General features: G+C 42.5%; 1 protein-coding gene across 1 annotated transcript in view; it reads right to left on the bottom strand.

The window, feature by feature from the left end:
* MEI4 (meiotic double-stranded break formation protein 4) overlaps positions 1 to 25,709 on the bottom strand; it is a 198,538-nt gene that overhangs the window by 135,996 nt on the left and 36,833 nt on the right. Inside the window, exon 3 of the mRNA XM_052646102.1 lies at positions 22,056 to 22,588. Coding sequence (XP_052502062.1) covers positions 22,056 to 22,588 — 533 coding nt within the window. The remainder of the gene's footprint in view (positions 1 to 22,055; positions 22,589 to 25,709) is intronic.

Raw genomic sequence — 25,709 nt, 5'->3', positions numbered from 1 at the left:
TCCTGACCCAGGGATCGAACCCGGGTCTCCCGCACTGCAGGTGGACGCTTTACCATCTGAGGCACCAGGTAGCACGAAGTTCTGTAGAACCACAGTTACATACGCAGAGCTCTGAGTGCCCTGCAGCAAGAGGACCAGCCTCTGCTCTGTGAAAGACCCTCTTCTCTTCTCTTCATGACAACACTTGCTAACTTTTCTCCTACCCTCAGTCCTCTGGCTTCTCCTCTCCTTTGCAGGCTCCTTCCTCGATACCAGAAGCCTGAACACCCAGGGCTCCAGGGCTCATGCTGGGCCCTCGTCCATGTCTTCCTGTGACCTGTCTTCCCGCAGCTAAAAACAACCTCTGTATGCCGATGAAAACTTAACATGCCCAGATCAGTTCTCTCCTGTGGGATCCAGACTGATAAAGCCAACCTGCTTGCTAAGCACATCATCTTACAGTCAACATAAAACCCACCTTGCCCCGAAAGGAGCCTGCTTTCCTCACCCCCACCGCCAGCCCCACCGCCCCAGTCTCAGTCTGTCCCTCCTCCCATCTGTCTGTCCTCCTTCAGCCTGTAAACGGCACTTCTGTTCGCGGGCTTGTTGAGGACCAGGAATACTGTTTGATGTCTACTTCTTCCTCACCCCCAACATCAAGCCCATAACCAAATCCAGTGGATTCTCCCTCTAACATACTTACGTTTCGGTTTTTACTTTAATAAAGCATTTCAAGCATATATTTTCCATGATAGTTGCACAGCATTTATCCCAGAGTAGTACTCTATCACCCTCTAACGTCACTCTCATTTGAAACTCTTCTAGTTGATTCTTTTGGTTTTTACCTTCACTATTATAAATACCATACTTCTTAAAAAATAATGGTTTTCCCTTCTATGGAAGGGATTATCTGTCTTTGCCTGCATTCATCTCCATTCTCAACCTCCTCCTCCTCTCTCTTTCTCTGTCTCTCTCAAATACATATACTTTTTATCCATGATTTTGGACTGATATTTACTCTGTCCTTACATCATGGCAACTATGTAAACACCATGCACAGCCAAGCCACACAGATTACTATATATTTTTCCTACTGATGCACATTTACCTGAAATTAATAATTGTTTTTATCCATTAATTTTTATGCATCTAATAAAATTCCACCCCCAATTCTTCTACAACTGTCTTAATTCACTCTGAAGATATTCCTACACTGTGTATTCTGCTTACGTTCTTAAAGGCTCTCTGCTAGAGTCTCTGACTTCAGTCCCTGAGGTTGCTCTCTAAGCCCTGTGCCAGACAGTCATCCTGAAATTTCCCTCAGCATCAGAGCCTCCCATTGCGTGTGGTTCTTCAGTTTCCTATATTTCCTGCTTTCTATTCTTGGTTCACCAGCTCATTTTGTGAGACAATACCATCTAATAGTGCCCTGAGAAAGAGTACATACATGGGAGATATTATTTTAGACCTAATATGCCTGAAAATACCTTCATTTACTCTTACACTTGATTGATAGTTTGATCAAGTACTAAATCCTAAACTGGAAATAAACTTCCTGGAAAATATTTGATAAGATTTCATTGTCTTCAATTCTTCCACTGTTTTTTCTTTTGAAAACTCTGAAATATGTATATTCCTGGTATTTGGCTTATAAACTTTAAATTGTTTCCTCTTCTCTCTGGTAGCACATCTTTTCTTTGAACTAGTATTCTGAAATTTCATGGTGATAACCTCAGTTTATTTTCATCCAAGAACAGGGTACTTGGTAGGCTGATAATCTAGAAATGCAAGTTTTTTACTTTTAGGAAATTGCTTAAATTGTATATTCAATGGTTTCTTCTTATTTTCTCTTCTTCCCTCTTTTTGGAACTCCATTACTCAAATGTTCAACTCCAAAAATCAGCCCTTCAGTTTTTTTTTTTTTTTGGCTCACTGATTTTCTATTACTTATTTCCCTTACATTCTGGAAGATTTCCCCTGCCTCTCTGTCTGCTCTTTCAATCCACCCAATTATTTTCAGGATCTAACTTCTGTATTAGACACTTCCCTCAGAAGTCTGCAAATCGTGCATCTTAGGGCCAGGACTGAAAGCTGACATAGCTCTGGCTTGTGGGCAGAGTCAGTGCACCAAGCCTTAGTGCAGAGCGCCCTGCTGCTGTTTCCTTTAGGGAAACTCTGATTTCAGTACATCCATGTGTTTCCTCCAGGGATGTTTAATGTTCCCAGAAAAATGTCTCATCTGCTGTCTGAGAGTTAAAGGTCTTGTTGCCAGTGTTTTGGAATCAAATAGGATAAGAAAGCTAGGGAGGTATCAACAATGGTACATGTGTGTTTATTTAATTTCCATTTTAAAAATACAGCACTTGTACTCTCAATTCTAATTTTCCCAGTAAGATGCTTTATGGTTATTATTAGTACTACTACTATTTCCAGAGAGTACATCTCCTGGCTTCCTCCAGTTGTGGGACTGACACATCCCTGCCATGGGAGGTGCACAGGGGTGGGGTGAGGGGGGCGTGCAGGGGGTGCTCTCCTTGGTCCTGGGCTCTAATGCTTCCAGAGTACACTTCCAAACCTCCACTTCTGACCAAACCTCCTTATCTTACCTTCCAGCACCTGGCCTCCATTTTCTCTTCTAGAGGTAACTAACAAAGCTAATTTCTAGGTTGTTGGCAAGTCTACTGTGAAAATTAGTTTGGATGATAGCTTTCTCAAAAGGTCCTTACCATTCTGTTTTCTTGGATCTCCTAAGGCATTCACCAATTGTTCAAGTCCTTTCCAGCTTCTAATTGTTGCTATTGTCTGGTTTCCCATATCGCCCATATGATTATGCCTTAAAAAAAATTTCTTTACTATTGTTTTAATCAGGGTAGAAGCCACATTAGATATCTGTTCTCAGTTTACCAACTTTAATGAGAAATCCTGTAGTACATACTTTTGTCTTCAGTAAACCTGTATAACTGTTCTCATTTCTACCTTTACCATTCTAGTGTAAACCACCATCCAGTCACCTGGACTGCAACATGACTTAAATGGCTTCTCTACTTCCACCTTTTGTCCCTTCTAATCAGTTATCCCCATTCAGTGAGGCTTTGAAACCTAAATCAAAGACTTCCATTTCATAGCAAATAAACTCCAAATTCCTTGCCACAGCCCATCCAAGAGATGTTGTGGGCTGCCAGCTGCATGAAACCCAACTCAAACCACTTTAAATGCCAATGAAATGCACTGACTTCTATGGATGGAAATCCAGAGACTGTGAAGGCTGCAGGGGCTGACCAGTTCTGGCTGGATTCCCTGTGATTCTCTGGAGTTACCCTCCTTTACCTATCTGTTCTGTCCTTCAGATGAGAGCATGATGACTGTGAGTCCCTGCTTTGCATCTTCAAAAGACAGTAGCCAGAGAAGGCATGGAGACTTGTTTTTAGGAATCTTTCAGAGAATGAGAAGACACCTCCCCAGAAGCCCAGAGAAAGCCTCTCCTGGGACCTCAATGGGCTGAAATGCCTACATGCCTATTCCAGGCAAGGGAGATGAGATGAGACGCATCCTTGGTTAAGGAGTGAAGCATGCGCAACACATGCATGGCCCGCATGTAGACCAAGAAAGATATTTTAATAAGGTCAAAGGGTAAGAGAGCAAATAAACTCCAGATCGGTGTGGTAGGCTGATAAACGCCCCTCAAAAGATATCACATCAAGTCCCTGTAATCTGTGAATGTCACCATATTATTTAGGAAAAAAGAAGTCTCTGTGATGGTGATTAAGTAAAGAATCTTGAAATGAAGAGAGCACCCTGGATTGTTTTGGAAGCCCCTAAATGCCATCACCATCATCCTCAGAAGTCAGAGGCACAAGGAGCTCGGACATACAGTGAAGATGGAACAGAGCCGGATGCAGCCACTACCCAGCACTGCCAGAAGCCACCAGGATTTGGAAGAGGCAAGGAACGCATTCTCCCCTACACCTCCACACAAAGACACTTTTATTTCAGATTTCTGGCCACTGACAATGAGAGAGAATAAATTTCTGTTGTTAAGCCTTCAAGATTGTGATCATTTGTTTCAGCAGCCCCAGGAAATGAATACAGGATACAACCTACAAATGCCTTCCAGTCCATACTTTCCCAAACTTATTATACAACTCTGCCCATCCCGCTCTCAACTGGAGCACCCGCCTCCTTCCCATCACACACCCATCCTGTCTCAGGGACATACCGTGACCACTGGCACCAAACTCCTTGCTTCGAACTCCCTCTAATTCTATTTAAAAGCTTCTTCCTCGATGAGGCTTTGCATGTCTCACCAGTTTAGATTAGGTCTTTTCTTTTACTCTCTCCCATTTCCCCTTGTCATTTCTCTTTTTACATACCTGTTATTTTATGTGTGTGTGCTAAGTCACTTTGGTCGTGTCCACCTCTTTGCGACTCCATGGAACGCAGCCCACAAGGCTCCACTGTCCATGGGATTTCCAGGCAAGAATACTGGAGCGGGTAGCCACTCGCTTCTCCAGGGGATCTTCCCGACCCAGGAACTGAGCCTGCCTCTCAAGTCTTCTGCACTGGCAGGCGGGTTCTTTACCACTAGCGCCATGTGGGAAGCCACGTTACTTTATAGCTATCCAGATTATTAGCTGCCCTCACTTTCAAGCCCGAGACTGTGTCTCATTAGTCAAGGACAGCACATCCAGTATCTCTGACAGAGCCCAGCCCATGAGAGCGGTCCCACTTTTTATATTATAGGCCCAGCACATGAAAAATACCACAGGAAAAACAAGTAAACAGGTTAACAGTTCATTTTATGCTCAAAGTAAAATGTCCTGCTTCAAAATTATTGTTCCTTATAAACAATGAGAAAGCAATTTTAACGTTCTCGAGATTGTTTGATTTTTCCAAGTCTCATATTTGAAAGCTTTGATTTAAGCTTTCCCAACCCTTAAAAGATTGACAACTAAGTGCGGTGGGTACTTGATGCAGATTCAGAACTCAATGGGAAAAATATACCCAAAAAAAAATGATAGCTTCAAATTCCTATTTATAAATTTATAAACATCAAAATATAAATGTACTTCATACAAATTATTAAAACAGGAAGGAAGACATTTTAATTTTTATGCAGACACAAGCAAAACCACATAGTTTATATTCAATTAGAAACTAGTGCTGTAAGCCTCAATATGCTATTATAAAGTCTCCAACAGAGTGTTATTTATAGCCAATAAAGAGAAAACCAAGGGACAGTGACCTTATATCATAACACAGAGCAGTAGCTTTATTTTCCTTTCGATAAATATAACCTGTGCACAGAATAAAATGCAGAAACTTACCCTGCTACTGCTGCTAAGTCACTTCAGTCGTGTCCGACTCTGTATAACCCCATAGACAGCAGCCCACCAGGCTCCCCCATCCTTGGGATTCTCCAGGCAAGAACACTGGAGTGGGTTGCCATTTCCTTCTCCAATGCATGAAAGTGAAAAGTGAAAAGTGAAGTCGCTCAGTCGTGTCTGACTCTTAGCGACCCCATGGACTGCAGCCCACCAGGCTCCTCCGTCCATGGGATTTGCCAGGCAAGAGTACTGGAGTGGGGTGCCATTGCCTTCTCCAGAAACTCACCCTAGGAAACTATAAATAAATTTTCTTGTTATAAAATTGACAGAAATACTGCTAAGGTCTTTGATTTCAAATGGATTTTTTTGCTATCCCATAAACTGAAGTCAGTTTACTTCCTTTTGTATGGTTAATTTTTTTAAACTAATGATGGAAATAAGATATAGTACAAAGAGGGAAAGAATCTGTAGTCACAACTATTGGTCTGAGATCCAGCTTTTCCATGACTGGTTAATTAAGTACCTAATTAAGTAAATTAAGTAACGAGTCCTTTAACCTGCCTATGTTCAATTTTTTTCCTCTATAAACTGAAGACAGTAATAACAACCACAAACACAGAGTTGCTATAAGAAGAGATAATAAACTCCTGGTGAGGGTGCTTCTCAAGCTATGAAGTCTTAGGAAGAGATAAACTGTACCTTGAAAGTAAACTGAACCACATTCTGTTCTGTCTGGTCTTCTGTCCTCCTCATGAGCACTGCAAGTTAAACACTTCTTCGTAAATCAAAGGAATGTCTGCTTTATGCAGTTATCAAACGAGTATCAAGGTTTTAGTTTATGTTACAACTTGTTGCAGTAAATGCCTATTAAATTAAGTACAACTACAGGACTGGAAAAGGTCAGTTTTCATTCCAATTCCAAAGAAAGGAAATGCCAAAGAATGCTCAAACTACCACACAATTGCACTCATCTCACATGCTAGTAAAGTAATGCTCAAAATTCTCCAAGCCAGGCTTCAGCAATACATGAACCGTGAACTCCCTGATGTTCAAGCTGGTTTTAGAAAAGGCAGAGGAACCAGAGATCAAATTGCCAACATCCGCTGGATCGTGGAAAAAGCAAGAGAGTTCCAGAAAAACATCTATTTCTGCTTTACTGACTATGCCAAAGCCTTTGACTGTGTGAATCACAAGAAACTGTGGAAAATTCTGAAAGAGATTTGAATACCAGACCACCTAACCTGCCTCTTGAGAAATCGGTATGCAGGTCAGGAAGCAACAGTTAGAACTGGACATGGAACAACAGACTGGTTCCAAATAGGAAAAGGAGTATGTCAAGGCTGTATATTGCCACCCTGCTTATTTAACTTCTATGCAGAGTACATCATGAGAAACGCTGAACTGGAAGAAACACAAGCTGGAATCAAGATTGCCAGGAGAAATATCAATAACCTCAGATATGCAGATGACACCACCTTTAAGGCAGAAAGTGAAGAGGAGCTAAAAAGCCTCTTGATGAAAGTGAAAGTGGAGAGTGAAAGAGCCGGCTTAAAGCTCAACATTCAGAAAATGAAGATCATGGCATCCGGTCCCATCACTTCATGGGAAATAGATGGGGAAACAGTGGAAACAGTGTCAGACTTTATTTTCTTGGGCTCCAAAATCACTGCAGATGGTGATTGCAGCCATGAAATTAAAAGATGCTTACTCCTTGGAAGAAAAGTTATGACCAACCTAGACAGTATATTGAAAAGCAGAGACATTACTTTGCAGACTAAGGTCCGTCTAGTCAAGGTTATGGTTTTTCCTGTGGTCATGTATGGATGTGAGAGTTGGACTGTGAAGAAGGCTGAGCGCTGAAGAACTGATGCTTTTGAACTGTGGTGTTGGAGAAGATTCTTGAGAGTCCCTTGGACTGCAAGGAGATCCAACCAGTCCATTCTGAAGGAGATCAACCCTGGGATTTCTTTGTAAGAAATGATGCTAAAGCTGAAGCTCCAGTACTTTGGCCACCTCATGCGAAGAGTTGACTCATTGGAAAAGACTCTGATGCTGGGAGGGATTGGGGGCAGGAGGAGAAACGGATGACAGAGGATGAGATGGCTGGATGGTATCACAGACTCTATGGACGTGAGTCTGAGTGAACTCCGGGAGATGGTGATGAACAGGGAGGCCTGGCGTGCTGCGATTCATGGGGTCGCAAAGAGTCGGACACGACTGAGCAACTGAACTGAACTAAACAGGAATATTAGCCCAGATTTTTTTTTTTTTTAACACAACCCTGCACAAGGATGCAAGGAGGCATGAAGCCTTAGCCTTAGACATAACTTCTGTTTCCCAGGAGTATCCTAAAACAAAGCAGATTGTGGGTACCATTAAAAATCCACAAGGCAAACTTCAAGAAACTGATGAAGACCTGTAACAAAAACAGAAGGTAAAGCTTTCTGGAAAGTCAGTGCAGGAGTAAAAGTCTGTGTCATTACTACAGGGATGCCCTAACTCACCAGGCAAAGGTAAAACAAATACTGCTACCCGAACACGAGTGAATTAAAAAATTAATATGTTTTACCAATTGATATGATTGTGGCATGACTGAGCTTTAAGACACAACTAGGAAACACATACTGGTGAAAAAAGACGTCTGATTTCATAAGACATTATCTTCAGATTTGTCTATAAATGACTGAAGTCTACGGCATCAGGGATCTAGGCAAAAATGACAGTCTAGGGGGAATCAACAGCTACCACACCCCACAGCAGGGACTTAATACAGCTCAGCAGGAGGGGAGGGGGAAAGAGCAAGTAAAAGCATGACAGTTGAATAGTTATTACTAACTAACACAGATTTTCTATACTTAAAATAGAAAAATCAATGAAACCCGCTAGTAAGCTTATCAGTCAGTGGGAGGCTGTGGTTGTTGAGAGTGATTTTAGTGACACCACGAGGTGATGCCCCTCTGCCTGCTACGTGGCGGTGCTTCAACATCAGTTAGATAGAGCTAATGCTCAGAAAGGTTTAACTTTATTCATTTATGTTTTTATTGTTGGAGTATAATTGTTTTACGACGTTGTGTTAGTTTCTGCTGTACAACAAAGGGGATCACCTGTATGTGTACATACGTCCCCTCCGTCTTGAGCATCCTACCCCCGCATCCCACCCATCTAGGTCATCGCAGAGTGCGGAGCTGAGCTCCCCTCCTATGCAGCAGTGGGCCACTGCTATCTGCTTTACACTGGGTAGTGTACGGATGTCAGCGCTACTCTCCCGGTGCAGCCCACCCTCTCCTTCCCCCACTGCGGCCACAAGCCCGTTCTCCATGCCTGCGCCTCTTTTCCTGCCCTGCAAATAAGTTCACCCGGGCCCTTTTCCTCGATTCCGTATCTATGCATTCATATATGATACTTGTCTTTCTCTTTCTGACTTTCACTCTGTATGACAGACTCTAGGGCTATCCACATAACTAAGCTTTAAACACACACACACAAAAAAGATCAAAAGACAGAAGATGGTACTTGTATGTATGGCGGTATGTAAAGTTTAACCTGTCATTTGTTTTCATTGTCTTCTTCAATTCAAAAAGATACTTCCTTCTGCTCCTAAGATGAGCTCAGCATTATATAAGGAATAGTGCCTCTTCCTCAGGAGACTACATGGTACCAGGTATCATGCTAATAAGCACTTCATGTGCATCTCAGTTCAGTTCAGTTCAGTCACTCAGTCGTGTCCGACTCTTTGCGACCCCATGAATCACAGCACGCCAGGCCTCCCTGTCCATCACCATCTCCCAGAGTTCACTCAGACTCAAATCCATCGAGTCCGTGATGCCATCCAGCCATTTCATCCTCTGTCGTCCCTTTCTCCTCCTGCCCCCAATCCCTCCCAGCACCAGAGTCTTTTCCAATGAGACAACTCTTCGCATGAGGTGGCCAAAGTACTGGAGCTTCAGCTTCAGCATCATTCCTTCCAAAGAAATCCCAGGGCTGATCTCCTTCAGAATGGACTGGTTGGATCTCCTTGCAGGCCAAGGGACTCTCAAGAGTCTTCTCAAACACCACAGTTCAAAAGCATCAATTCTTCGGCGCTCAGCCTTCTTCACAGTCCAACTCTCACATCCATACATGACCACAGGAAAAACCATAGCCTTGACTAGGCGGATCTTAGTCGGCAAAGTAATGTCTCTGCTTTTCAATATACTATCTAGGTTGGTCATAACTTTTCTTCCAAGGAGTAAGCGTCTTTTAATTTCATGGCTGCAGTCACCATCTGCAGTGATTTTGGAGGCCCCAAAAATAAAGTCTGACACTGTTTCCACTGTTTCCCCATCTATTTCCCATGAAGTGATGGGACCGGATGCCATGATCTTCGTTTTCTGAATGTTGAGCTTTAAGCCAACTTTTTCGCTCTCCTCTTTTACTTTCATCAGGAGGCTTTTTAGCTCGTCTTCACTTTCTGCCATAAGGGTGGTGTCATCTGCATATCTGAGGTTATTGATATTTCTCCCGGCAATCTTGATTTCAGCTTGTGTTTCTTCCAGCCCAGGGTTTCTCATGATGTACTCTGCATATAAGTTAAATAAGCAGGGTGCATCTATTCACTGAAAATTCCCGACACTCCTATAAGGAAAGCACATTTACTGTCTTCCTTTCATAGATGTGGAACCCGACATATTACCTCTCGAAGGCCAGTGTTAATAAACTAAATCAGGGGATGCTAACTTCAGCTACTCTTACCTGCAATACAAATATCTGACAGGTCTAATAAAATATTTTAAAAATCTGGGCCATACTAGATAAGCTAAAATGAGACAGCATACGGCAAACTCAACAGTGAATTACACAGATAATTACTGCTATAGGAGTTCAAAAGATGAGCCCATTTCAGGATCAAATTGATGAAGAATTTATGAGTGAAGTGAGATTTGAGCCATGTTTTGAAAAGGGGTAGAATGTGGATGAAAGGGTATTTATTTGGGCAGGCTGTGCAAATGAATCTCAATGGTTTCCCAAGTGACCTTTACTTTGGGGATCACAGCATCATTTCACCAACATGAAAATGATGGGTGCCTTCCTAGGAACAAGAACACATGTTCCTACAGACAAAATTGTGCGTGCAATTTTAAACTGTACATCTCAAGACCTCAGGCTTATAGAAGAACCTCAAGTATTTAACAAAACATGCAAGAACCATCATTACTTGACCTTCTCCATCATGTTAGGGACATGTCTCGCTAAGCTCCACTCCTTCCCAACCAAACCCTGCAAGCTGAAGCAGCTCCAGGGCTCTCCCAGCTGCCCCCTGCCTCAGTGCCCCTGCAAGCAGCATGCACACTTCCTCCAAGTGATCTGTCAGGTGGCCCCCTAAATCTGCCCATCTTAACAGGTTACTATGCTTCAAGGCACTGGAAAGTCTCAACTAGGAAAAACAGTGATCAATGCAGATGGGGAAATAAAGACCAGAAGAAAATAGAGGCAAAGCAGGACACGAGGAAAATATAAAATATTTTACATATTATCATATAGAAAATAAGAACTGGGAGCTATAAAAAGGAACAATTAAGAGGACAGTCATAGAAACTAATAATTTTTGAGTAGAAATATGACTTCAATTGATTGGCTAAAAGAAAAGCTGAGGAAAGAAATCTCCTAGGAAAAACAAAAATAAAATGAATAAACAACCCAAGTTAAAAAGAAATCTAGAGAATTAGACCAAGAACTGTCCCAATAAAAAAAGGATACAGAGGAGATAAAAGGCAAAAATATGTGAGAAAAACTGTTCAAAACCTTTTTCAGAACTGAAAAATGAAATCCCTGATTCAAAGACCCACCAAGGACTCAAGAAAAAGAATTTCAAAAGACCCACACTGAGCTACACCATCCAGTGGTTGTGGTGGTTGTTTAGTCCCTAAGTCATGTTCAACTCTTTTTCAGCCCCATGGACTGGAGCTCTGTCCGTGGAATTTCCCAGGCAAGAATATTGGGGTGGGTTGCCATTTCCTTCCTCAGGGATCTTCCGGGCCCAGGGATCGAACCCGTGTCTCCTGCTTGGCACACAGAATCTTTACCAAATCAAATTCTTGGATCGGATTCTTTACTGATCCAAATAGGAAGCCTGTGGCTACAAAACAATAAGAACAAGAAGGATCCTAAGTGCTTCTCTGGGTGTGTGAGCATAGGAGAAAGGCCGCATGCAAGGAATCACAACTGAATTATGCTGAAAATATCAACAGCAACACTAGAATTCAGAAGTAAGTATAAAAGTGTTTCACATTCTATGGAAAAAAATGATTTCCAACCAAAAAAATCTATCCTAATCCACCAATAAAATTTAAAGTTGGGATAAAAATATGTTGAGTTAACAAATATTTTTAAAGTTTACATCCCAGGTATCCATTCTAAGTGAGCTCAAAGAATGTGCATCACCTAAATGAAGTTATAAATTAAGAAAAGGAATATATGAGGCCTAGAGACTCTGAGATACAGCATAAGAAAGCAGCAAAGAGAATCCCCAGGGTGGTGATTGAAAGAAGCCCCTGTGGAGTAAAGCTGGGCAGAGACACAGAAAGCTCAGCCCAGATTAGAAGAGGAAGATGGAGGGCTCCAGAAGGTGTGCCTTAAAAATAAATAAATAAAAGGTGGAACTGATAAATGACTTAATTTGTTTGGCCATACCGAGAGGATGTTTACAACCCTGTCAAAGTATCTGAAAGAGGCATCAATTATAGGTAAGCAAATGGAAAAAAAAAATTCGAAGAAAAAATAAAAAGTTGTACAAAAAGGAAATGAAAAAGGATGTCCCAGTGCTAAAAATTTACATATTTATATAATATACATATGTTATATGTAATATTGATTTAACCACAAGTTATGATAAAACTATGACTGGAAGAGGGCAGCCGTAAGACATAAATTTTTGTCTTCTATGATAGAAAGTGAATAGATGAAAAAAAAAATAACCTTAGAAACAGCAGCATAAGCCTTTTACGTAAACGCACAGGTCTGAGTGGCGGCAAAACAGGAGTACAGATCTGGCCGTGGCGTCTCAGCAGGATGGAGGGCTGGGTGATGGCAGCGGGCTAGCTCTCGGTCCTTACAGCACGCAATGCATTTTAAAAACACAGGCGTGGGTTTCCACTTCCGGGAAGTGGACTTGGGCATCTCTCATCCTCTCACTAAGTACAACTAAAAACCCTGCGCATTGCATTTAAAACACACCCGAGAAGACTTATAGGCAGACAGGCTATGAACCTTAGGCCCAAAGGAAGGACTAGGTGGTGAGTTCTCTCATTTCCTTTTCCCTTTTTTTTTTTTTTTTGTTATTCCTTAGGTGTTTTTTTTTTTTAATTGAAGTATAATGATTTACAATGTTGTGTTAGTTTCAGATATATAGCAAAATAATTCAGTTACATATATATGTATAAATAAAACATATATATATATATAAAATGTTATATATATATAACATATTCTTTTATAGACTCTTTTCCCTTGCAGGTTATTACAAAATATTGAGTATACAGTTTCCTGCACTATACAGTAGATACCCGCTGGTCATTTTATATATTGTGCATATATAATATGTGTATGTCAGTTCTAACCTCCCAGTTTATTCCTCCCACCACCATTTCCCCCATGATAACCTTAAGTTTGTTTTCTACATCTGTGGTTCCATTTCTTTCATAAATAATCCCATTTGTGCCACTGTTCTAGATTCTAATATTAACAACATATGATGTCTTTCTCTGCTTTAGCATGGTCATCTCCAGGTTCACGCACGTTGCTGCGAATGGCATGACTTCATTCTTTTTCATGGCTGAGTAATGTTCCACTATAGATATATACATTCCACATCTTCTTTATTCATTTGTCCGCCAATGCTCATTTTGGTGGTTTTCATGTCTTGGCTATTGTAAACAGTGCTGGTAGGAACACTGGGGTACATGTACCTTTTTAAATTCTGGCCTTCTCTGGATATATGCCCAATAATGGGACTGAGAGGGTATAGATAAAAGGGAACTCTCTTACACTACTGGTGGGAATGTAAACTGGTACAGCCCCTATGGACAACAATATGGAAGTGCCTTCAAAAACAAACAATAGACCCGGTTTCCTTTTGTCTCGTTTATCCCAGATTTGGAGCTGGAAAAAAGCAAACAACGTGGAGATGCCAATGGGCACAGACAAATTCAACAACAATAAAGACTGCTCCCCCAGCCAAAGGATGGAAACGGGGTATCCTAGCAAGATAGAAAGCTTTAAAAGATAATCTCCCTAAAGCTGCCAATACCATAGGAAAAAACTGTGGCTCGGCCCACCAGGGCAGCAAAGCCCAGTGAGGAGCCTAAACTCTCGACCCACCCCAAGTATAACCAGACCCCCCACCTTGTCAGCAGACGGCACACAGAGCAACGGGGACATGGGGAGAGGACGGGCTGGCCTGAGGCCTGGAGACCGGATTCTGCAGGGGGACGAACACACTCAAGAGCTCCTGCAGAGTGTGCAGGCAGTGAATTCACGGTAAGGGGACTTCATCAACAAGAGGAAAGGGAGACAGAGGCAGGGGACGAGGGAAGGCTTCTCTGTGAACCCATGCTCCATCTGGAATGCCAGGGGGAACAGCTGGAGAACAGAAGGCTCAGCAGGCCCTGCGACACCGGTTTAGGGACAGAGCAGCAAGGCCTCATACAACCACACACAGCTCTGTCCGACCCAGGGAAGAGGGTTCAGGGTGGACTGGAAACAGGAGAGGCCGAGGAGACTGGGCGGACATCTCACAGAGGCAGGGGATTCCAGCCCTTGTTAAGGTCCCTGACAGTGCTGAGGCAGGGATGGGGAAGATTAGAGGAGGGGGCTCAGAGGAGTCCGGACTCTGACGGGAAGGGAGGAGCATCAGAACTCCGCCAGGCAGGGGCAGGAGACTCTGCAGGTGAAGCGGCAGACACCTGGAATCCGGTCGGCTTCCTGATGTGTGGGCTCTAAGGGCTGAGCATGGAGAGGGCACGGCCACGTGCGAGCCTGTCGCGAGGGCCAGTGTTAACGGCGCCCAGACTAGCTGTGTGGCCTCGGGCAAAACTCTCTGAGCCTCATTCTTCCTGTCTATCAAATGGAAATAAGAACGGCAACCATGCCTATCTCACAGAGTTACCGTACTAATATATTATGAGGTAATACTTTGGCCACCTGATGTGAAAAACTCACTCATTCGAAGAGAGCCTGATGCTGGGAAAGATTGAAGGCGGGAGGAGAAGCAGGCGACAGAAGATGAGATGGCTGGATGGCATCACCAACTCGATGCACATGAGTTCAAGTGAATTCCAGGAGTTGGCAATAGACAGGGAAGCCTGGTGTGCTGCAGTCCATGGGGTCGCAAAGAGTCGGACATGACTGAGCAACTGAACTGAACTGAATGGATGTGAAAACACTATAAAAATGGTAAACACAGTCTATATATTTTTCTGTTTCTGTCGTATCAATCTGCCATAAACTTAGTGGCTTAAAAACACACACATTTATTCCATTACAGTTCTGGGGGTCAGAAGTCTGAAGAGGTCTCACTGGATCAAAGTGAATGGGCCAGCAAGCTTGCACTCCTTGTGGGGGTCAGTCCCCACTTCCTTTTTCCAGCCTGCATTTCTTGGCTCATGGTCCCCTCTTTCATCTCCACAGGTCAGCTCAATTCAGTTGCTCAGTCGTGTCCAACTCATGTAATGCAGCATGCCAGGCTTTCCTGTCCATCACCAACACCAAGACTCAAACTCATGTCTATCAAGTCGGTGATGCCATCCAACCATCTCATTCTCTGTCGTCCGCTTCTCTTCCTGCCGTCAATCTTTTCCAGCACCAGGGTTTTTCCAATGAATCAGTTCTTTGTATCAGGTGTCCAAAGTACTGGAGTTTCTGCTTCAACATCAGTCCTTCCAAAGAACACCCAGGGCTGGTCTCCTTCAGAATGGACTGGTTGGATTTCCTTGCAGTCCAAGGGACTCTCAAGAGTCTTCTCCAACACCACAGTTCAAAAGCATCAATTCTTCAGCGCTCAGCTTTCTTCACAGTCCAACTCTCACATCCATACATGACCACTGAAAAAAATAGCCTTGACTAGATGGACCTTTGTTGGCAAAGTAATATCTCCGCTTTTCAATATGCTGTCTAGGTTGGTCATAACTTTCCTTCCAAGGAGTAAGCGTCTTTTAATTTCATGGCTGCAATCACCATCTACAGTGATTTTGGAGCCCCCCAAAATAAAGTCTGACACCATTTCCACTGTTTTCCCATCTGCTTCCCATGAAGTGATGGGACCGGATGCCATGATCTTCGTTTTCTGAATGTTGAGCTTTAAGCCAACTTTTTCACACTCCTCTTTCACTTTCTTCAAGAGAACAGAAGATATTAATATTAACAGAAGCAGAAGATATTAAGAAGAGGTGGCAAGAATACACAGAAGAACTGTACAAAAAAGATCTTCATGACCAAGATAATCATGATGGTGTGATCACTCACCTAGAGCCAGACATCCTGGAATGTGAAGTCAAGTGGGCCTGAGAAAGCATCACTGCAAACAAAGCTAGTGGAGCTGATGGAATTCCAGTTGGGCTCTTTCAAATCCTGAAAAATGATGCTGTGAAAGTGCTGCACTCAACAAAATTTAGAAAACTCAGCAGTGGCCATAGGACTGAAAAAGGTCAGTTTTCATTCCAATCCCAAAGAAAGGCAATGCCAGAGAATGCTCAAACTACCACACAATTGCACTCATCTCACACGCTAGTAAAGTAATGCTCAAAATTCCTCAAGCTAGGCTTCAGCAATACGTGAACCGTGAACTTCCAGATGTTCAAGCTGGTTTTAGAAAAGGCAGAGGAACCAGAGATCAAATTGCCAACATCTGATGGATCATCGAAAAAGCAAGAGAGTTCCAGAAAAACATCTATTTCTGCTTTATTGACTATGCCAAAGCCTTTGACTGTGTGGATCACAACAAACTGTGGAAAATTCTGAAAAAGGAATACCAGACCACCTGACCTGCCTCTTAAGAAACCTATAAGCAGGTCAGGAAGCAACAGTTAGAACTGGACATGGAACAACAGACTGGTTCCAAATAGGAAAAGGAGTACATCAAGGCTGTATAGTGTCACCCTGCTTATTTAACTTCTATGCAGAGTACATCATGAGAAATGCTGGGCTGGAAGAAGCACAAGCTGGAATCAAGATTGCTGGGAGAAATATCAATCACCTCAGATATGCAGATGACACGACCCTTATGGCAGAAAGTGAAGAGGAACTAAAGAGTCTCTTGATGAAAGTGAAAGAGGAGAGTGAAAAAGTTGGCTTTCAGTTCAGTCGCTCAGTCGTGTCCGACTCTGCAACCCCATGAATCGCAGCACGCCAGGCCTCCCTGTCCATCACCGACTCCTGGAGTTCACTCAGACTTACGTCCATCAAGTCAGTGATGCCATCCAGCCATCTCATCCTGTCGTCCTCTTCTCCTCTTGCCCCCAATCCCTCCCAGCATCAGAGTCTTTTCCAATGAGTCAACTCTTCGTATGAGGTGGCCAAAGTACTGGAGTTTCAGCTTTAGCATCATTCCTTCCAAAGAAATCCCAGGGCTGATCCCCTTTAGAATGGACTGGTTGGAAAAAGCCTCTTGGTGAAAGTTAAAGAGAAGAGTGAAAAAGTTGGCTTAAAGCTCAACATTTAGAAATGGCAACTATAGGTTTTAATATTTAAATTCAAGTCATCATTCACTTTCCTAAATGAGAATTTAAGACAAAGACACTATTGAAAAATCTAAAGACAACTGTAAGCATTCTAGTGTTAAACTTCCATGATGATACCCTGGCCTCTGAAGAAACAGTGTACAACACTAGGATTAGTTTATGCTATTTCATATCACAGAAATTAACACCTTTTGATGTCTAGAAATATAGGAAAGGTTAGGTTGTCAAACAAAGGGCATTAAATAACCCCAAGGGAAATGTTCCTGACCCCAAGAAAGCACACAGGTGAATGAGGAAAGGGCCATACTGGAGCCTATAAGTAGAGGACAGCTCAACCCAAGTTAAGACTGCTTCCTGCCAGGAGCCAGCGTGAGGAACTCCGCCCATGGCAAAGGTCATGAGGAAGGAGGCTTCAGCATACGCAAAGGCGGGATCGAGCCTCAGGAAACCCCCTGTTCCTGAGCATCTACCCCCAAAACCAGAGTCTATCTACTTTACTGTTTCATGCTCTCACCTATACCTCTGACTTTACGGGGGGCTGACCCCCATTACCTCTCTCGGAGAAGGAGTTAACTTACAGCTCCAAGTCAATAAAAATTCCTGGGCGTGACAAGAGTGTTTCAACTTACGAACTCCTCTGAAGGTTATCTAGCCTGCCTGTACACGTTCGTCCCGCCACATGTGATTGTTTACAGCCTCCCGATTGTGAGAGGCACGAGATGTTTTGGACTTGCTAAAGGCAGATTCTTTTGGGAAGTTGGAAACTGTTAGTATAGTGGGTTGGTTAGGAATTATATTGGTGAAGGGTTTTTCATTTATTGTGCTAATAATTGCTGCTAATTCCCTGCCCTGGGTGTGACAAGGGTGTCTGAGGTCAAACCTCTCTGCTGACAAACTAGCTTGTGTGACAACCTCTCAACCATAAACAGCACAGAGAATTTGGAGTATTTTGAAAGTCTTAATTAGCATAGGGCTTTTCTCATTGCTGAGACAATGATTGCCGCCAGGCCTCCATATCCTTAGGCACCTGGGAATATATTAATCCATATATTTGGAATATAGAAAAGGAAATATAGTAGTTTTTGATGTTAGTAATACTAGACTTTTTGAGTTAATGAATTTTCTCTTTTGTTATAGATCACTGTACTTTGTTATAAATCACTGTGTCCTTGCTATGTAAAAATGTAACTTGATCACTATCTTAAGACTAAATAGATCTTAAGGGGAACATTGTGAAGGGTTTTCATTTGTTGGGCTGATGTTTGTTGCTAAATCTCCATATTCCCTGCCCTTATAATGACTATATTAGCATACAGGAGAAATAAGTATTCACCTTTAAGATTAATCCTGTTAACCTTGGGTTAAATAAATTCCTTTCTTAGCTGTAGCCCACTACACCCTCACCCTATAGGAATGCAACTTTATCTGCTACCTTCAGAGGGTGGTGCCTCATTTAAGAAAAAACACCCCTGGAAAATAAGTTTTTTGGTTATCAGAAAGAAAGGATAGTAAAATGTCAACAGGCCTCATGACCAGAAGCTGATGTAAAACCCCTAAGACCTTTTTTTTATACATTTATGTGAAGCACCTGATTTTGATAAAGGTCAGGACTGCTGACCCCCACATGACTCTGTATTCATCCCTATGTATAACAAAAGGTATATAAGCAAACCTAAAAAATAAAGAAATGGGACCAGTTTCTGGAAAGACTGATTCCCCCATGTCATTTCTTTCTTGCTCCCCGTTTTTCTGGCTGAATTCCCATCTGGAGCGTGGGTGCCTGCCATGTCTACTTACTTGCCCCAGTTTTTAAGTCCCATACGAGAAGGAGCCCAAGGAGGGGCACCTTCTGATATTCAAGTGGCACTGGTGGCCCAACGTAGATGGTGCAAACTCCTTGTCTTGGAATTTTATTGGTATCCCATGTAAACCAAGTTATTCAGCCTCTTTTTCTCCACTAGTATTTCCTACTACACTATCCGTTTCTAATCTCTCTATATATCTGTAATTAAATAAGTTTTTTCCTAGGATGCTGATTCTGTCCCCACCTTCGAATTACCCTAGATCCACCGGGGCTGGACTCCGAGAGCTTCCTGGGACCTCGAGAGCAGGAACAGTGCAGATTCTGCAGGTGACCTGGTTTCATGCCAGGTATCTTTGATACCTGTCAAATGTCAGTGTAGATTATACCTGCAAGTCCTACTACTGGTTATCCTAAAAATATAGGACAGATATGAAACTAAGACAATAATTCCTTAGAAAAATGCTATTAAATAAACGTAATGCAAAGTTATATTAAAAAAGCACAAAAATAAATCAGACTTATCCAAATCTAAAAAAAAGTCATGAATCAAATATCTTACCTTACATTTATTAATAAATTTTAACCAAGCTACTATCAGAGAATTATTCGAAACAGTCTCCAAGATATCTCATTCCAGTCTCCTCTTTCTTGAACATATATATGTATATATATTTTGCATATATATATATATGTACCCACACACAGTTCAGTTCAGTTCACTTGCTCAATAATGTCCGACTCTTTGTGACCCCATGAATCGCAGCACGCCAGGCCTCCCTGTCCATCACCATCTCCCGGAGTTCACTCAGACTCACGTCCATCGAGTCCATGATGCCATCCAGCCATCTCATCCTCGGTCGTCCCCTTCTCCTCCTGCCCCCAATCCCTCCCAGCATCAGAGTCTTTTCCAATGAGTCAGCTCTTCGCATGAGGTGGCCAAAGTACTGGAGTTTCAGCTTTAGCATCAGTCCTTCCAATGCAGTACCTTTCAAAATGTCAAAAGCTAAGTTGTGAAGTTTTATATAATACTGATCAAGTTAACACCTTAGTAGAGAGGAAAAGAATAGATGGATGTGCAACAAACTGGATTATGAGTTCAACTCTGTCAGAGTTTGGAAAATTCAGGTAAAGCCCTATGTTGTACAAAAACCCTAAGCATTAGATGATGACATGGGGAACAAACATGGGACCCAGAGCTGTCAACAGAAACGAAGTCCAACAGCCCTGTGAACCTTTTACCCAGTGAAATATCATAAATAAGTTAGATGGACCTCTTGGTCCTCTTTGATATTTTTAGTAGTCAACTATAAAGGATTAAAATGTGAAGGCATTTACAAAGGACCAGATATTGAGAAAGATAGCAAAGTTATGCAAAAAAAGATGCTCTCCATTATGTCTCAAGAGCCAAGCAGCAAAACAACTTCAGGTTACCTGAAATGTTACCTGCAATAAAAGAATCCCTGAGTCAACCTTTGAAAACAATTTAAAATAAACAAGGGAAGCAAAAAAAAAAAATAATGAAGCCATATTATTATTAGGAAGCATCACTATGAACAAAGCTGGTGGAGGTGACAGAATTCCAGTTGAGCTATTTCAAATACTAAAAGATGATGCTGTTAAAGTGCTGCACTCAATATGTCAGAAAATTTGGAAAACGCAGCAGTGGCCACAGGACTGGTAAAGGTCAGGTTTCATTCCAACGTCAATGAAAGGCAATGCCAAAGAATGCTCAAACTACTGCACAATTGCACTCATCACACACGCTAGTAAAGTGATGCTCAAATCTCCAAGCCAGGCTTCAATAGTACATGAACCATGAACTTCCATATGTTCAAGCTGGATTTAGAAAAGCAGACGAATCAAAGATCAAATTGCCAACATCCACTGGATCATTGAAAAAACAAGAGAGTGCCAGAAAAACATCTACTCTACTTTACTGACAACACCAAAGTCTGACTGTGTGGATCACAACAAATTATGGAAAATTCTTAAAGAGATGGGAAGACCACCTGACCTGCCTCCTGAGAAATATGCATGCAGGTCCAGAAGCAACAGTTAGAACTGGACATGGAACAACAGACTGGTTCCAAATAGGAAAAGGAGTATGTCAAGGCTGTATATTGTCACCTTGCTTATTTAACTTATGAGCAGAATACATCGTGAGAAATGCTGGGCTGGATGAAGCACAAGCTGGAATCAAGACTGTCAGGAGAATTATCAATAACCTCAGATATGCAGATGACACCACCCTTATGGCAGAAATTGAAGAACTAAAGAGCCTATTGATGAAAGTGAAAGAGGAGAGTGAAAAACTAGGCTTAAAGCTCAACATTCAGAAAACTAAGATCATGGCATCCAGTCCTATCACTTCATGGCATATACATGGGTAAACAGTGGAAACAGTGGCTAACTTTATTTTTTGGGCTCCAAAATCACTGAAGATGGTGACTGCAGCCATGAAATGAAAAGACACCTACTCCATGGAAGAAAAGCTATGACCAACCTAGACAGTGTATTAAAAAAGCAGAGATATTACCTCACCAACAAAGGTCTATGTAGTCAAAGCTATGGTTTTTCCAGTAGTCATATACGGATGTGAGAGTTGGACTATGAAGAAAGCTGAGTGCCGAAGAACTGATGTTTCTGAACGGTGGTGTTGGAGACGACTCTTGAGAGTTCCTTGGACTGCAAGGAGATCCAACCAGTCCATCCTAAAGGAAATCAGTCCTGAATTTTCACTGGAAGGACTGATGCTGAAGCTGAAACTCCAGTCCTTTGGCCACCTGACATGGAGAACTGACTCACTGGAAAAGACCCCGATGCTAGGAAAGATAGAAGGTGGGAAGAGAAGGGGACAACAGAGGATGAGATGGCTGGATGGCATCACTGACTCAATGGACATGAGTTTGAGTAAACTCTGGGAGTTAGTGATGGACAGAGAGGCCTGGCATGCTGCAGTCTATGGGGCCGCAAAGAGTCAGACACAACTGGGCAACAGAACAACAAAGCAGAGAAGCACAAGCTTAAAACACAGGCTACATAGAGAACAAAGCCATTACATCAGACGCTAAAGCTGGGTCGTGAGGACAGGTCAGAGCCGCAGATGGCTACAAAGCAATGTCCAACTGGAAATTCTGGGCCATGAGGCTAAGCAACCACAACAGGCATTACCCACTCGGTGTGCTCACCCAAATCACTGACATGTTATTTCATACATAAAAGAAACGTACTACTTACCCGATTGATATGGTTGTTCCTTAAAATAACCTGTACCAGGGTCTTCTCAAACTCTTCCAACTTTTTGGAACACTTTCTAAGAATATGATTAGATAAGTTACAATCACCAATCAGTCTAGCTAAAGTATCAATAGCTTCTGTCCAAAAGCTTGAACAAGGAAGTTTGGGTGCTCGGTAAAAAGCAATCAAGCCCTCCAGCAACTGAAAAACAGAATCCGATATTGTGGCAGAGGCATTTTCAAAGTGGCTTAAGTCTGTTTTAAGATACTCTGACTCAGTCAAGTTCTTCAGTCCAAGCAGATGTTGCAAGAACTGCATGTGAGAGGACAGAGGCTCTTCTGGGGGAGCACAGGGTTTACTCCCAATAGGCAGTGATGAGAAGGGGGTGGGGATCTGGCTCTCCCCACAGCACTGGGGCATCTCTGAGGGCGTCTGCTGCTCACTTGATAAATAACACCCGGAATCCTCCAGCAGAGTTGGTGTATTTTCAGAACTTTTAGGTTCCTGAGCCTGCAACTGGGAAGATGGGTCTCCTGAAATGGAAAAGAATGTAAGTGTTATCTTTTTGTGGCTAACATTTCTTCAAACTAGACACTGACTTTTCTAACTCAAAACACTAAATGAAGCATGAAATACATTCTTAGACATCTGAGAAGCAGTAGTGTAAAAATTACATGGAGGAGAAATATGAATGAAATTGCTGGGACTGACTATAGAAAAGTTCTGTATCTTCGGGAAAGCACGGGTGATTAACCCCACATATTGTCAGGTCACTATCTTTCATCAAGGCCATGCCTGAAAGACACAGAAGAGAGACCACAAAAGCAGACAGAAGTCACCATCTAGTACAGATTCCAACAGGTACCTGCAAAATAGCAGGTATAGCCAATGAAAATAGGAGGACCACTGCACATCCCACCCAGCTTAGGTCAGTGCCTCCTGGAAGAGGTGACAGAACTAATTTGTAAGCCATATGCAGGAGTTCCAAGCTAAAAGTTCAAGGAACAGGGGTAAGAGCAGAGAATTTCACTGACCAAAGGGTAAGTAAAATGCACAGACTTAAAAAAGCAAAGCAAAACATTGTACTTATAAGAACCCACCAGTAGTTTCATGTTCCTTTTACAGAAAATACAAGGCAAGAGATTAAATTATACACATACATAGAGCCCAAATCACAAAAAAATCTTAAAAGAGATATTAAGAACCTCAGAATTCATACATTCTGTATAATTGTATTTAAAATTGTATTAGTATGTATAAATGTGTAGAGTAAGTGCAATTAGGAAAAATTATGTATATATGCACACATATACCTAATATACAAAAATAAATAACTTATATATATGCATGTATATTTGTTTATAATTATCCAAGTATATGTATCTATATCTATCTGTGTATATATATATTCACACATATACGTGAATGTGTTTTATATATATGCATGTGTATGTATGTGTGTAAATCATAGATCTTTGAAACTATATATATAACCACCAGAATCAGCTGAGACATACTGCAGTTAAGGCTTAACTTAGTAACTTTATGTAACTCTTTGGCAGAGATGTCATCATAAACGCAAAGGTTATTGTTTGTGAAACGATTATCAGTAAAAATGGTGGCTGCAGCCATGAGATTGGAAGACACTTGCTCCTTGGAAGGAAAGCTATGTCAAACCTGGACGGCGTATTAAGAAGCAGAGACATCAGTCTGCCAACAAAGGCGTATAGCCAAAGGTACGGTTTTTCCATTAGTCATGTGCGGGTGTGAAGCGTCAAGAGCATAAAGAAGGATGAGGACTGAAGACGATGCATTTGAACTGTGGTGCTGGAGAAGGCTCTTGAAAGTCCCTTGGACTGCAAGGAGATCAAAGCAGTCAATCCTAAGGGAAAATCAGTCCTGAATATTCACTGGAAGGACTGATGCTGAAGCTGAAGCTCTAAAACTCTGGCCACCTGATGAGAAGAACTGACTCACTGGGAAAGACCCTGATGCTGGGAAAGACTGAAGGCAAAACGTGAAGGGGGCAGCAGAGGATGATAGCATCACCGACTCAATGGACATGAATCTGAGCAAACTGCTGGAGATAGTGAAGGACAGGGGAGTCTGGCGTGCTACAGTCCATGCGGTGGCAACGAGTCAGACACAACTGAATGACTGAAGAACAAAAACATACCCACAATACTGAAACCACTGGCCATCCTTCAGCCCACTCACGTATCTATGAAACCGTCTTCAGAAATACTGATGTCAGCAGCGGAAGCAGGAACGGGACAGCATATGGTGTGGCTCAGGGAAGTGAATGGTCATCTCTTCATATCACAGATCATTCTATGGGTTCTGTGAAGAGCGTACTGGAGAAGGACTCAATCAGACACTGAAGATCAGTCCACAGTGGCCTCTGTGATATCAGGTGGTGAAAGAAATGAACCAATAAGTTGCAGTGGGAAACTAGAAAGGAAGGGACTGAGTAGGGAAAGAAGCACCAGTGGAAGCCAGCTGATGGACTGGACACAGAGGTCGGAGTGGACTAGGAATACACGCATCCTGTGCTTCTGACTTAGGCGCCTGGGTAGGCGACGGTGCTACCAACTGACCAGCACAAATACAGACAGAAAAGGGGCTTAGGAGAAACCCTGAGAACCAGAGAAGCAACCCAGAGAAGCAAACCCTGAGAAGCAACCAGAGGAAATCTAGGCTAAGATATTCACCTGGAAATTGGCCACAGCAGCCAAAGGATGTGGAAAAGGTCTAGACTGCAAAGACACTTCAGGAGTCATCAGTGTGCGGCGGGGGTGGTGTTGGAAGGAACGGTTACGAGGCTCCAAGAGGGACCCTGAGGAATGTCAGTCTGAGGGCTGAGTGGAGAGAATGGCCATCAAAGAGACAGAGAAGGGACAATGTAAGAGGTGCAGGAAGAAAAACAACAGTGTCACGAAAGACAAGTGGAGTTTCAAGGAGAAATTACATGCAGGTGGGAAGTCTGATAAGGTAAAGTACTAATAAAAAATTTGTCAGAATTACCAGTTAAAAAATCACCCACGATCACATTCTGAGCAGTTTTCGGTCAGCTGGGGTGGTGAAGGGAAGGGCAGAGTGAATGGGAAAGTCACAAACACAGGGAAGGGTGGCCAAGGCTCGTGAGGACCTGGGCGGGAGAGCTTCATGTGGGAGCAGCTACCGGTGAACATAGCAACGCACATTGGGAAAGAAAAAGAAACTCAAGCAATTACAGATTACAATGGAAAGAAAAAAAAAAAAAAAACGATAAGCAAAAGCTACAGATAGGACAGAAAATAAAACCGGTAGGTGGGGGCGTAGCCAGCGAGCAGGTGAGAGATGGAGTCAAGGACCCACGGAAGGGCACTGTTTACTGATGAAGAAGAAATTTTTTACCCCAAGGCTGAAAGAAGTAGGATGAGAATGCACAGGGATATAAAAAATAGCCCAGACACATAGGAAATTAAAGGAGACCTCACCCAACAGTCATTTTTTTTTTTTTTTTTTTTAAGTTGGAGACAGGTGAACACTAGTTAAACGGGGCAGAAGAACAGTAAAGCAGCATTCTCTCCCTGCCCCACCACACTTGAAATCTAAACCATTGCTCCTTTGTCCTTCAGTAAAATTTGAAGCTGATGAGGCTGAACCAGAGGA

This window comes from Budorcas taxicolor, chromosome 9 (assembly GCF_023091745.1).
Source record: "Budorcas taxicolor isolate Tak-1 chromosome 9, Takin1.1, whole genome shotgun sequence".
Classification (NCBI taxonomy): domain Eukaryota; kingdom Metazoa; phylum Chordata; class Mammalia; order Artiodactyla; family Bovidae; genus Budorcas; species Budorcas taxicolor.
Note: the sequence above shows the minus strand (reverse complement) of the source record. Positions and strands in the feature narration are given on the sequence as shown.